At 59.8% G+C, this 12,671-nt stretch overlaps 2 protein-coding genes across 3 annotated transcripts; both read right to left on the minus strand.

The window, feature by feature from the left end:
- Positions 1-4,355: 4,355 nt before the first annotated feature.
- Positions 4,356-9,289, minus strand: SIVA1 (SIVA1 apoptosis inducing factor). 2 transcript variants are annotated; one of them, XM_027572842.1, is made up of 4 exons: positions 9,126-9,289; positions 7,270-7,464; positions 6,330-6,486; positions 4,356-4,502 (listed from the first exon to the last, which is right to left on the minus strand). In XM_027572842.1, the coding sequence occupies exons 1-4, from the start codon at positions 9,241-9,243 to the stop codon at positions 4,445-4,447; spliced, it is 528 nt and encodes a 175-aa protein (XP_027428643.1). In that variant the 5' UTR covers positions 9,244-9,289; the 3' UTR covers positions 4,356-4,444. The 2 variants fall into 2 exon arrangements, with proteins under 2 accessions (XP_027428643.1, XP_027428644.1); XM_027572843.1 differs by lacking the exon at positions 9,126-9,289 and adding an exon at positions 7,585-7,711.
- A 55-nt stretch (positions 9,290-9,344) lies between these two features.
- On the minus strand, positions 9,345-10,301 carry LOC113909378 (extensin-like). The gene is made up of 2 exons (XM_027570399.1): positions 9,971-10,301; positions 9,345-9,682 (listed from the first exon to the last, which is right to left on the minus strand). Exons 1-2 carry the CDS (start codon positions 10,299-10,301, stop codon positions 9,345-9,347), a joined length of 669 nt encoding a protein of 222 aa, XP_027426200.1.
- Positions 10,302-12,671: the final 2,370 nt, after the last annotated feature.

The following is a 12,671-nucleotide window of genomic DNA, read 5'->3' on the forward strand; positions in this document are numbered from 1 at the left end:
AGGTGCGCAAGTGGCCCAGATGGGGACCCAGCGGCCCGGTGGGATGTGTGGCAGGCGCCACCTGGTGGATGCCCGGTGGCCGCTTGTTCAGTGCAGAGAGGAGCCACCTGCCCGGCAAGCAACAGCTGAGGGAGCCTGGGAGCCTTGGCCTCATCTCTCCCGTGCAGATGTGGCCGGGGCGCCTGGACATTTATAGGTCCTGGTGCATGCGCCTGGAGGTGGGGGTAGGGGTCCCAGCCTCTCCAGACCCCAAGGTGACTCCAGGTGGGGTGGCCGTCCCCTCCTGTGGGAGCACCTGTGAGGAGTGCTAGGTTGGGGGCACATCTGCAGTAGGCCCCAGGACAAGAGGGCACAGCCTTTTTGGAACCACACACACACACACACCAAACATTACATACAAAAGAGATAAGAGACATCCAGATGTCACACGGATGGAGAACCCTGTGCGCTGTTGGTGTGAAGGTAAACGGTGCAGCCACTGAGCGCAAACAGTATGGCGGGTCCTCGAGAAATCAGACATCCAATGACCAGAGAGCCCAGCAAGTCCACTTCTGGGTCTGTACCCACAAGGACTGAAAGCAGAAAGCCCGTCACCCATGGTCACTGCAGCATGATTCACGGTGGCCAAACCGTGGAAGGCACCCGAGTGTCCACAGTGGGTGAATGGATAAGCAAACTGAGGCCTGTCCCTTCACAGGACGATGACCCGGCCTTCAGAAAAGGCCCTTCTGGCTCCCACTGCCACATGCATGGACCCTGAGGACATTATGCTGAGTGGAACAGGCCAGTCACCAAAGGACAGACATTAGGATTCCATTTACTCGAGGGCCCTGAGGAGTGAGATGCACCGGGAGAGAAAGCGGTGCCAGGGGCTGGGGAGTGAGTTTAATGGGGAGAGTTGGATTTACGAGATGAAGAGTTCCAGAGACGACGGTGGGTGGTGGTGAACGTATTTAATGCCATCGAGCTGTACACTTAAAATGGTTAAGACCGTTAAATTTTATGTATATACTTTGACACAGTAAGAAAAAAGTCCACCAGAGAAAATACAGTGATACCCTTCTGTTGTCCTCAAACTTCGAGCAGATGGTGGCTGCAGTGGCAGGTGCGGGTAGAAATCGGGGAGGAGCCTGGAGCCCGTTGTCAGGCGGGGCCCACCCCTTCCCACAGGTGATGGGGGATGCTTTCTGTCCCAGGAGAGGGGTCAAGGTCAAGGGCATGGACACAGCACAACCCCATCTCAAGTCCGGGGAGCTGAGGAAACGAGTGAACGCCTTGAACTTCTGGGTGGGGGCAGTGGGGGGGGGGTGCAAAGGCGATGGGCACCTTGGACAGAAAACTCCTGGGGGGCCATCCTGGCCCCCACCCCCCACCCCTGCTCTGGCCAGCACAGGGCAGCCTCTGGAGGGACGGGGTGGAAACCCGTGCTCAGCACCTGGACTGCCCCCCCCAATTGCAGCAGGTGTGTGGGAACGAGGTAACTTGGGGCTGCGGGCCTGCCTGGTGATGGGGGGTGTGCCGCCACGGGCATACCCTGCAGAGCTGGGGGTGTTAGGGGCTGGGCCTGCTCTCCAGAAGCTGCCAGCCCAGGGACAGCTGCTCAGAGATGGAGCTTATTGTCCTTTGGCTTTTGTGTCTTTATACCTAAGGTGAACTGTAGATGACAGAGGAGGGTCTTGCTCTTTTGCTGTCTGTTGGGACAACCCGACCAGCTCTGGCCTTTCCCGCCTTGACGGAGGCACTGGGTCTGCTCATACCACAGGCAGCTGTGGGCGAGACTGAGCTTACGGACCCTCTCGCTGTTCTGCGCCCCATTTGTTCTTTGTTCCTTCTTTCGTCTTTCCTTGCCTGATTTTGGATTAAATGGCTTTTTTCAAACATCATCTTCTCTCCTTGATTGGCTTGTTTTACCAGTTTTCCCACTGACGCTCCTTTCCCCCGCAGGATCCAGCCAGGATGCCGAGCCGCACGTAGGGCCCCAGCCCAGCGGCTCTGGGACAGACAGGGCATACCTCATATTCTTGTCTTCAAGTGCGGTCGGGGCCTCACAAGCAGGACCAGGACAGGGCACACTCCATTCCCACGCTCTGCATCCACAAACATCAAAACCCCTAAATGCGCTTTAACTTCTGCTTTCCAAGAGTCAACTGGCATTTTTTTTTTTAATATAGGTGCGTGTGCGACTCTGTGGAATGATGCCACATGCCTTATTTTTATATATTTTTTTAAGACTTCATTTATTTGAGAGAGAGTGTGGGAGCGAGAGTGAGAGCGCACCACTAGAGTGAAGGGCAGAGGGGAAGCAGGCTCCCCGCGGAGCAGGGAGCCCGATGTGAGGCTGATCCCAGGACCCCGGGATCATGACCTGAGCCAAAGGCAGACGCTTAACCGACCAAACCACCCAGGCGCCCCAGCCACATGCCTTTTTAAATTTATTTTTTATTTTTTAAAAGATTTTATTTTTGGGGCGCCTGGGTGGCTCAGTTGGTTGGGTGACTGCCTTCGGCTCAGGTCATGGTCCCAGGGTCCTGGGATCGAGTCCCACATCGGGCTCCCTGCTCCGCGGGAAGCCTGCTTCTCCCTCCCCCACTCCCCCTGCTTGTGTTCCCTCTGTGTCTCTCTGTCCATTAAATAAGTAAAATCTTTGAAAAATAAATAAAAGACTTTATTTTTTAAAAGCTTTTGTTTGAGAGAGAGACAGAGCACGAGCAGGGGCGGAGGGCGAGGGAGAAGCGGGCTCCCCGACGAACAGGCTCCACCCCAGGACCCCGAGATGACCTGAGCCAGCCACGCCCCCAACCTTAGCGAGTGTGCAGCTCAGCGGCACCACACACGTCCCACTGCTGCGGTGCAGCTCTCACCTCCGCCACCCATGTTTCCAAACTGAAACTCCCCACAACACACTGACCCCCCCCCCGGGCACGTCTATGACCAGACTCCTCGAGGGACGTCGTGAGCGGGATCACACTGGACTGGTCCTCGTGTGCCGGCTCAGGTCACGGAGCTGCATGTCCTGGCGGCTCCCCGAGGCTGGATGGGCCAGTCTGTTTACCCCCTCGCCTGTCGACGGACACAGGCTGCCCCCCTCTCCTGGCCACGGTGACTCACGCCACAGTGAACATGGGGGTGCACACGTCTGTTCATGTTCCTCCTTTCAGTTTTGTGTAAACACACTATCTAGAGGGATGGCCGCCTCATACGGTAGTTCTCTTTTTCATTTTTTGAGGAATCACCACACTGTTTTTCGCACCGCTCCCACCAACAGTGCACGAGGCTTCCATTCTCTCCACATCCTCGCCCACATTTTGTTTTTTCTTAGTAATGGCCATCGGTGTGAGGTGCTATCTCCTTGTGGCTTTGATTTGAATTTCCCAAACGACCAGTGTGATGCTGTGCTTATTACTGGGGTCACAGCCTGCAAGTAGACACCAAGAGGGAGGCTCCAGGGCCTCTGCAGGAAGCCAGATGAGAGGAGGCAATCCCATGACAAGGATGGCTGACGGACAGCTGTTTCCGGGGCTCGTGGCCCTGACTGCATGCCAGCCTCCTGGCCTGTATGTGGCCCTCCCCACCTGAACTTGAGTGGTTTCTATGTTCCACCCATGGTAGCACATCACAGCCTGGGCCCAGCTCCAGCCCACCCCCCTGCTGTCCTCTAAGAATCACACCCCACTGTCCCCTGGACACTTCCCTGCCTGTGAACAGGATGCTGAGTCCGCCCTGCAGGGAACGCTCGCACCAGGTGCGGGAGACCCACAGCTTGCTCGTGTGTGCCCTCTTCCGTCCTCCTGGCCACCGCGCTGTGGCTGCCAACACCCCTCCCCACTTCAGGCCACACAATGCACTGCCCCAAATGCAGCAAGGACACTGCCTAGCTGGCCATCACTCCTGGAGAGCAGGGATCATCAGGTCACCTGGAGCCCAGGCCATGTAGGCACCTGAAAAACCAAGTGGACACCAGATGGGGGCAGGTAGCGGAGCCATCTCAGGGACAGTCTGGGACATCACCCCACGTCCCGAGCTGCTCTGGCGCAGTCTTGCACTCTGGAGTCAGATGACCTGGGTCCAAATCCTCTCTTCAACAGCACTGGCCAGAGGGGCTCAAGGACCTGACTTTGGACGCCTGTTTCCCATCCACAAAATGGGGACGAGCGGGAACACACCTCACCCGAAGCTCTGAGGGATTGCACAAGCTACCGCGTGGGGGCGCCAGGCATGGAGGGCCCACACGCCACCAGGGGGAGACACACGCCCCAGGAGGCTGCACCCCCAGGAGCCTGCACCCCCAGAAGTGCTGAGCCAGGCCTCTGGTCCAAATATAAAGGGGTTTATTCACTCTGCCCTCAGTACAAAATATAAACTAGCCCCCCCCGCCCCTGCCCCCCGCCCCACAGCATTGGCACCCGTGCGGCCTGTCCGGGAAGGCTGTCGTCCGCTCCAGCCCTCAGGCCTCGAACATGGCGCAGCCGGCACAGAGCACCGTCTCATGAACGTCACCGCAGCTGCAACATCACAGGCAAGAGAAAAGTGTTTTTAGGGGCTCAGTCGTGCCCCCCTAGATTGGTATGCTGTGGTGCTGACCCCTGGTCCCTTGGCCTTATCTGGGGATAGAGCCGTGAGCTGCAGACAGGACCAGTTAAGATGAGGCCCCACCAGTTAAGATGAGGCCCCTTACCCACGTGCGAGGCCACTGGGAGAAGGCTGAGGTGCGCCCACAACCCCAGGCCTGCCTGGGCAGGAGCCAAGCCCGCCGACGCCCTGATCTTGGAGCATGACAGCTGCTGGCTACGCCACCCGGGTGTGGTGTCCGCCACAGCAGCCCCAGCAGAGGGACACGGCCGATGGTCCACCTGCAGCCCACCCTGCACTGAAACCTCCCAGTATCCAGTCAGGATTTACTGGGCCACAGAGTGAATCGCAGCGGGGACCCATCAGGAGAGATCCCGCAAAGACAAGACACTGGCAGCATGCTACAGAACACACACGGACAGACACTGCAGTCCAAGACGCGCCAACAAGAAGGCACCGCTGCCTGCCCCCGGGCCGGGAAGACGGTGAGCCCGTGGCCCAGAGCGCAGGACTTGCGGAGGACGGCCAGTGTGGGCGGGGGACGCGACGGCCGCTGGGCTGCGCTGCAGTGAAGGCGGACTCTTGACAGAGCACCCAGCTCTGTGGCTCCCAGCACCAGGACCTGAGGGGCCACCCCCGAAGGGGAGGGGGAGGCAGGCCAAGGCTGACCTCCACACCTGGGGATGCCACTTCAGCCTCGTGACCTGGAGCACGATCTGTTTGTAAAACGCAGCAGAGAGCCCCGCCCCAGCCCCCTGTCGTGCCTGAGAAGTGGACGCTCGCCTCTCCCTGTGCCCCCACCACAGGGTGAACTGTGTAGGCAGCTGGGGAAAAAGCAGGAAGGAAAGGCCCGGGGGACGCTGTCCGGACGGGAGGAAGGTGCCCAAACAGGGGCAGGTGGGAGGAGGGCTCCAGGCATCTCTCCTACTCCCCTAACCTGCCCTGCTGAGCTGGGTCCCTCCCCACGTGAACAGCCTTGGGACACTGGGGGCCCAGGCCTCTTCAGTCTGCACAAAAACAGGAAGGGGAGAATAAGCCGGCAGAGGCAAAGGAAAGAGCAGTCCACGTGCATAACTGGTCAACACACAACCCACGCTGGACTGCAGGGGAGCTCCTGGTGCCCACCTGCCTTGTGCGGCACACGTTGCCCCCTGGCTTCCCCAGGCTCTGCTGGCTGGCCCACCTGAGCTGGGCTTCTGCTTGCCACGGTTGGTTTCAGAGTGTTGGGACTAAACTAGTTTGAGGTCTACACAGCCAGCTCCAAGTCTGTGGGGGGGGGGGGGGGCTTGTATTACACCCCCACCTGGCAGCCAACAGTGGCTGCTGGGGTGGGACTGGTACCCGGCGCCTCCCAAGCAGGTGCAGGATTCGGCCAGCAGAGGCAGACACACACACTCAAGCAACAGACTAAGCCAACACTTCGTTTTGGCTCAAGACGGCCAGCAAGCAGACACACACAGACACGCAAAGACACACACACACACACCTGCTCCCACCCACTTCCTCCAAAGGCGAGCAGGCTAACAGGAAAACCCCGAGAGACGGTCCTAACGCCAGTTTGAAAGGTCAGCTCGTGAAGTTGCTACAACAGATGGCCACAGGCAAAGGCAGAACTGGCAGCCTACGTGATCTGGATTTCCTTGAGGGAAGATCAGTCTTCAGAAAAACTTCAAACTAGGTGAAGCAGTGCTCGGCACCATCCCCTCCCCAGGGGCAATGCTGGGCGAGCCACTCTCCCAACCCCCTGGTCGAGCACTTACTCCACAAGCGCGCACAGACTGCAGGCCACAGCCCCACAACCGCAGCAGACGTGCACACACCGCCCGCACAGGGCACGCTCGCACTGGCTGCACACCGCCTTCCCGTCCAGCGCTCGCACGCACGAGGAACAGGCTCTGGTCACTGCCCTGGACAGGTCTGTGAGGAAGAAATGCCACCTGTCAGCCCCACAGGGGACCTCAAGTGCTGGAGGCTGTGGGGCCACCGCCTCCCCGACCCGCAGACAGAGGGATGACCTGAATCCCTGCATGCCATCCACCACTGGGTCCTCCTGACAGTCTTCAAGAAAGCACAGCCCACAGACCCTGTTCACTAGGAAGACCCCAGGCGCCCAGGAGCACGTTAGGGGGCAGTCTCCGCGACTCCGAGTCGAGCGCTCCTTCCATTCCTGCTATCTAGATGCCGGTACTTCCTCCCTCAGTGGCTTGTATCAGAACTCTCTCGTGTGTCCAGCACCTGTGTCTCAAAGTGTGGCCTCTGCATCCCTGGTTAACAAAGAGTTCCTGGGCCCCAGACCAGGCCCTGGGGAGTGGGGGTGGGGGGTAGTGACTATGGCTTTTAACCAACAACAAAGGCGGTGGTCTGAGCTACACAGGGGCCCGACCGGTGATTCCCACCCAGCTGGGACTTCATGTCTTGCTGCAGGTAGAAAGCAGGCAGGACACCAAGGGGGTTTCTCCTCCTTTCCTGATTCCCGCAGCTAGAATCTGCTTCATAACCCTCAGACTCGGATGTCGGCCGGGCGGCGGGGGTGTAGAGCCTCCTGGTGCTCACCAGCTCCTCAGACCCTGGGGCCAGCTCCTGCCTGTCTGGGGAAGGAGAAGCCCCCAGGCAGACAGTATCAGGAATGAAAGGCGACACACTTGTCACGTCCACCCTTAGCGCACAGCTGGGAAAGCGCCTGCTATTGGCTTCACTCACCAGCTTCAGAGGTCTGGGCTTGGCTCCTGGTCAGTCGGCCGTCTGGTCCAATCAGCATCTGCCCACGTGCGGCCCGCAGGGCCTCTGTGGGGCCAGGCTTCGGGGACTCTGGCAGGTCAACGATGGCACAGCTCTCCTCCCACAAGTGGTCCATGTAGGCCTGGGCCCCTCGAAAAAGGAGTTGCTTGGTTTTCTCTGGGAAGACAAATCAGTCCTAGTGTTCACACGCCTGTGGCATGAGATCCCTGCACAGCCACCTTGTCCGTCAAGCCGGCTGTGGCCAGTACGACCCTGGCCAGTGTGCACCCCTCTCACCTACTGCAGAGCTGCTCGCAAAAGACATGGCAGCAACTGGCTCCTGACAGAGGAATCCCAGACCTTTCCAGACCCCGGTGGGCCCTGGGCACCCCCACGCCGAGAGCTGAACGGGTTGCTCAGCACCGGTTTTCCATCAGGCCACGCGTCAGTCATCTGGGGACTTTCACAAGATCAAATGCCCAACTCCAGCCCCCAAAATGCTTTGTGGTTTTCTGCCTTGTCTCCACAGAGCCAGGGCGGAGATCCTAGAAGCTGCTGGCTCTGTGTGATGGTGACGGGAACGACAGTTGCCGGGTAACTCAAATGAGGCTGATGACAACTCCTCCTCCTCCAGCACCCCCCCACGCCCTCGCCTTATCCTGGGATGGAATGGGGGAGGGGTGTCCTGTGCTGTGGTGAATGCTTGTTTTCCAGGGCTTGGGATGCAAGCAAGGTAAAGAGGTCAGGTGACAGATGGGGCTGGAATGCCCAGGGCAGTCAAGGAGGAGGGTAAAGAGCCAGACTGACCTAGTCCCCATTTGTTTTAAACTCTTTTTCTGCCAGCACAGTGTTTTTGAATGTCCTTACAGGGTGCGCACTTGCAGTTCTGCCAGAGTCCCCACGGCTGTGCTCACTTTTATCACTTGCAACCCAAGTGTGCAAGGAAGGAAAGGGCGGAACAGCTGCTGTGGGGTGGGGGCGCAGCAGGAGGAGAACGGGGTCTCCCAGGGGGTCTCTTCCCCACATCCCTAATACAATGGCAGCTCCACGCAATCACAAACACTGCCTGCTCTGCAGGTGCAAACACTGTGCCCCTAACCACTAGGTAAGGTAAGCTCCACTTTGTAGCTGCCTCAGGGTATCAACCACCCCAACGGATGACCAAGAACGCACCTAAACATCTGCACGAGAAAGCCAGACGGGAAGACCTGCCGTAGCTCACTGCCCTCCCATCTCACCGTGAACTGGGCCTTCCGGCCACACTGAACCCAACTGCCCTGTCCTGCTTCCCGGCCTCTGCACGCTCTGCCCCTCTGCTCGGCCTGGAACGCCTTTCCCCTCCGCTCCCCGCCTACCCGACTCCTGCTCAGCCTGCAGGACTGCGCTTAGACTCTGCTGCCCCCCGACACCCGTGCCCGTTGGGATTCCCTTCCCCTGCAGGTCCCCCACTAAACCAGGGAGCTCCCGGCAGGCAGGGTCTCCGCGCAGCCCGAGGGGTAGGATGGGCGCTCACGCCCGCTCACCGCCCGGAGCCTGACACTCCCCGACCTCCCGCGGGGCCCGAGGCCGGGCTGTCCTCGGACCAGGGTTAGCTCCTGGCCGAACTCGGGAGTCCTCGGGGGGACAGAGCCCCGCGGTGCGCCGGCAGGGAGGGGGGCAGGCAGGCCTCTCGCGGGCTGTGGCCAGCGCAGGGGGGCCCGGGCGCTCTCACGCCGCCCTCACGGCTCCCAGAGCCCGGCGGGACGGCCGGCTGCCGCGGCCTCGCAGCTCCTGGGGGCGCGGCCTGCGGACACCGCTGACACAGGCTCCCGCGGGCGGGAGGGGTACCCCGCACTCACCGAAGATCTCTCGCGAGTGCTGCTCGGCGCATACGCCGCGGCTCAGCTCCCTCTGGCCAACCCGGACCTTCAGCTGCAGCGGGCCCGCGTCTGCGAACGGACAGGCCCGCTTGGGCATGGCCGCGGGCCCGGAGCGGCGCAGCTCAGCCGCGCGCGTCGCCGCGACCCGTGACGTCACAGCCGCGCGCCAACGCGGAGAGGCGCGGGATAGGACTGGGGCTAGGGCGGGGGCGGGGTTCGAAAGCGATGGGGCGCGGGATAGGCTGGGGGCGAGGACGGGGGCAGGGCTCGAGCGCGGCTCCGGATAGGTCGGAGGCGAGGGCGGGGGCGGGGCTCGAAGGCGGTGCGGCGCGGGACAGGTTGTGGGCGAGGGCCGGAGCAGGACCCGGCTGCGCGGGAAAAGGCGAAGGAGGGGGCGGGGCCGGGGTTCGAGCGCGGCAAGGGATGGGCCAAAGGCAAAGGCGTGGGGCGGGGCTCGAAGGCGACGCGGCGCGGGATAGGCCGAGGACAAGGGCGGGGGCGGGGCTCGAAGGCGTCGCGGCGTGGGATAGACCGAGCTTAGGTTGGAGGCGGAACCGGTGCGCCGGGGGCGGGCCTTGTGTGAGGCGCGCCGCGGGATAGGCCTAGGGCGACCTGAATCGGGACGCGGCGTGGCGAAAGGGGCTGGGGCCACGCCGGGGGCGGGGCTCGGCGTGCTTGATCGGGCGTGGCGGGTATGGTTTTTGCAGGGGGGTGGTCCCCACACAACTGTTGAAACTGGTTATATTCCCTCGTTTAAGTCACCGGAGTTGGAGGACGATTCGCGTTTCCCCAAGTTTTAAGTGGGAGGACCTCCTAGTCCTCACGGAAGTGGGCTGTGCCGTCCGGCCGTCCTGGACGCTTCCGGGGCACGACGTCACTTCCGGCCGGCGGGAGGGAGGGAGGCGTTGGGGGCTGCTGGGGCCGCGTGGGGCCGCGCCGCGGGCACCTGCGGGGGCTTTGGCTTAGTCGTGCGGGTGTTGGGACGTTCTCCGGGGGCTTTGTGTCCGGGTGCGGCTTGCGGGGTGAGGGGGGCCTCGGGGGCCCAGCGGGCCTCGTGTCCACCTGCTGGGAGCGCCCCCGGCCGGGCTCGCGGGGGTCAGGCGCTGTCGCCGGCCGGCGGGCGGCCCCTGCGGCCTCGCTGCGGCCTCGGCTCATCTTGCAAGGGCGCCCCCAAGACGGCCTCCGTGCGTCAAGGCCCCGAAAGTGGAGCTGCTGCGCGAGGGGCAGCCCCCCTCCTGAGTCCAGGGAGGAAGCTTGATCCTAGTGGGGGACAGGCCGTGCCACCCCCACGTTCCCCGCAGCCCTCGTCTCGGGGCCAAGACGCGGAGCCGCCCGCCGCGTCCTGCCCGGATGGGTGCAGGAGGCTGCGGCTGTGCTGGGCACCCAGCGCACTGTTGTTCAGCCACGGAAAGGAAGGGCATTTGCAATAACGCACGCGCACGAACCTGGAAGACGTTATGCTGAGTGGAATAAATCAGACAGAGGAGGACAAATACTGGACGATCTCACCAATAACGCGGGATTTCAAGTCGTCAAACTCCCAGAAACAGCCGATGGTGGTTGCCGAGCGATGGGGGTGTGTGGGAAATGGGGAGATGCGGGTCAAAGATGGATCTGTGCAGCGTGCTGACCATGCTTAACAACACCGCGTACTTGCAGGTTGCTGAGAGAGTAGATCTTAATTGTCCTCAGAATGTTCTCGCGACAAAATGGGGTGAAAAATGTGTTAACTGACCTTGTGTATCAGATCGTCACACCGTACACCTTAAACTTACACAATGGGTTCTATGTACAATTAAGGCCTACGTTATATGTCACTTGTATCTCAATGCTAGGAGAGAGGCTAATTACCTCCCTGAAGACCTTAGCTCCAAATACAGTCCCATTATGAGGGCCTGAGAATTGGGACAACATGGGAATCTAAGGCGGAGGGGATTCAGCCTGTAACAAACGCCGAGCTCTGCACTAGGCTCTTGGAGTGGTGCTGAGTACAGCCAGTGGGGTCCCTCCCCCTGGTGGGACAAATGTCACAAAAGGGGAAGGACACCTGCCCCGCCCAAGTCAGGACACCCTGCGAAACAAAAGCCAGGGTCGGAGCTCACGGGAAGCATGTGCCTAACAGCATAACCTCAGAAAGTTGGACATTCTGGAAATGAACATTGATCAGATCGAGGAAAGAACACAGTTTCTGTTTTCCCGTGAGGAGGCAGCACACTTTCCCCTCCGGACAGACGGACAGAGGAGACACACTCTTTCAGATGTCTAGTCAGGGCTGCTCGGGGGCCCCAAGGTCTTGAGTAATTACCATCTCAGCTGTTCCAAAGCTAGTGCGGTTGTACGACTCTCAGCAACTTTAGTTGGAGCATAATTTACTTAGAGCGAAGCTGTATGTGTCTCTACCCGGTGGAATGCCCAGGTGAGAGAGGCACAGTGGCATCCATGACTGCAAAGGCATATGCCTGTGGCACCACGAGAGACCGCCACTCTGCTTTCTGTCCCTGCTGGGTAGGGCTACTGCCCCAGAACCTCACACGTGGGCAGACTCATTCTGCATCTGCACAGGTGAACAAACTGCGTTTGTGTTGGGCTCCTTAGCGTGCCGACGTTGAGACCCTCCGTGGTGGTTCCTTTTGGTGCTGAGTGTATTCCGTGTGTGGATGGGCCGCAGTTTGTTCACCTGTCCCGGGATGCCTGGGCCACCGCCCAGTTTGGGCTGTGACAAAGGCAGCTTCTCTGAATAGTCTTCTATAAGGCTTTTTCTGGACATCGGTCTTCATTTACTGTGGTCAGCGCCTAGGAGCGGGATGGTTGGGTGGCAGGTAAAGGAACGTTCAGGGAACTGGCAGCTTTTCAAAGTGTTTGGAAGAGCACAGCAATCAGCATTAACTACTGATTTGTCTTTTCCTCGTGTGTTGAGCTGAGACCACTATGAGCTCCTCCACGCTGGAGGTGTTAGGGTGCAAAGCAGAGAGAGCACCTCATAACTACTCAAACCCTCCAACACCTGATGCTGGAAAAGGGGGGCTGTGTGCACTAACCCATCCCTCAGAGGAGACAGCATCCTGTCCCTGGGCCATGAGAGTGAGGAAGTTGGTACCAGGGAAGAATCATTGTCCCTGGAAGTTGGTCTTCTCAGCCTGTAAAACGCTACAGACGCCCAAGGACGCTGCCTGAGGCTGCCTCCTCTAGATTTTGTCTAGAGGTAGAAGAAAATCAACAACTTGTCTTCAAGTGAAGGATTTAGCAGCCACTACAAAATAGAGTTTGAAAACAGTTTTTGCAACTAATTTAAATTGCAGGTTAACCTTACAAAGCTAAAGCCAGGCTTGTAGCTTTTTATGCAGAATTAAGTGATTTCTCTTTCTTTTGAAAAATGGCAGCTCGGTTGACTATCAAAGGCGTGCATCTCTGTTGTGGCAAGATGCAGCCAGACGGCCGTCTCATACAGAGAACTGTGTGTGGGGTCCAGTGTAGTTGAGGGGGCAGCCCCTCTTTCCCGAAGAACCGACCCCTGCTTCGCCGCAT

This window comes from Zalophus californianus, chromosome 6 (genome assembly GCF_009762305.2).
Source record: "Zalophus californianus isolate mZalCal1 chromosome 6, mZalCal1.pri.v2, whole genome shotgun sequence".
NCBI classification, from domain to species: domain Eukaryota; kingdom Metazoa; phylum Chordata; class Mammalia; order Carnivora; family Otariidae; genus Zalophus; species Zalophus californianus.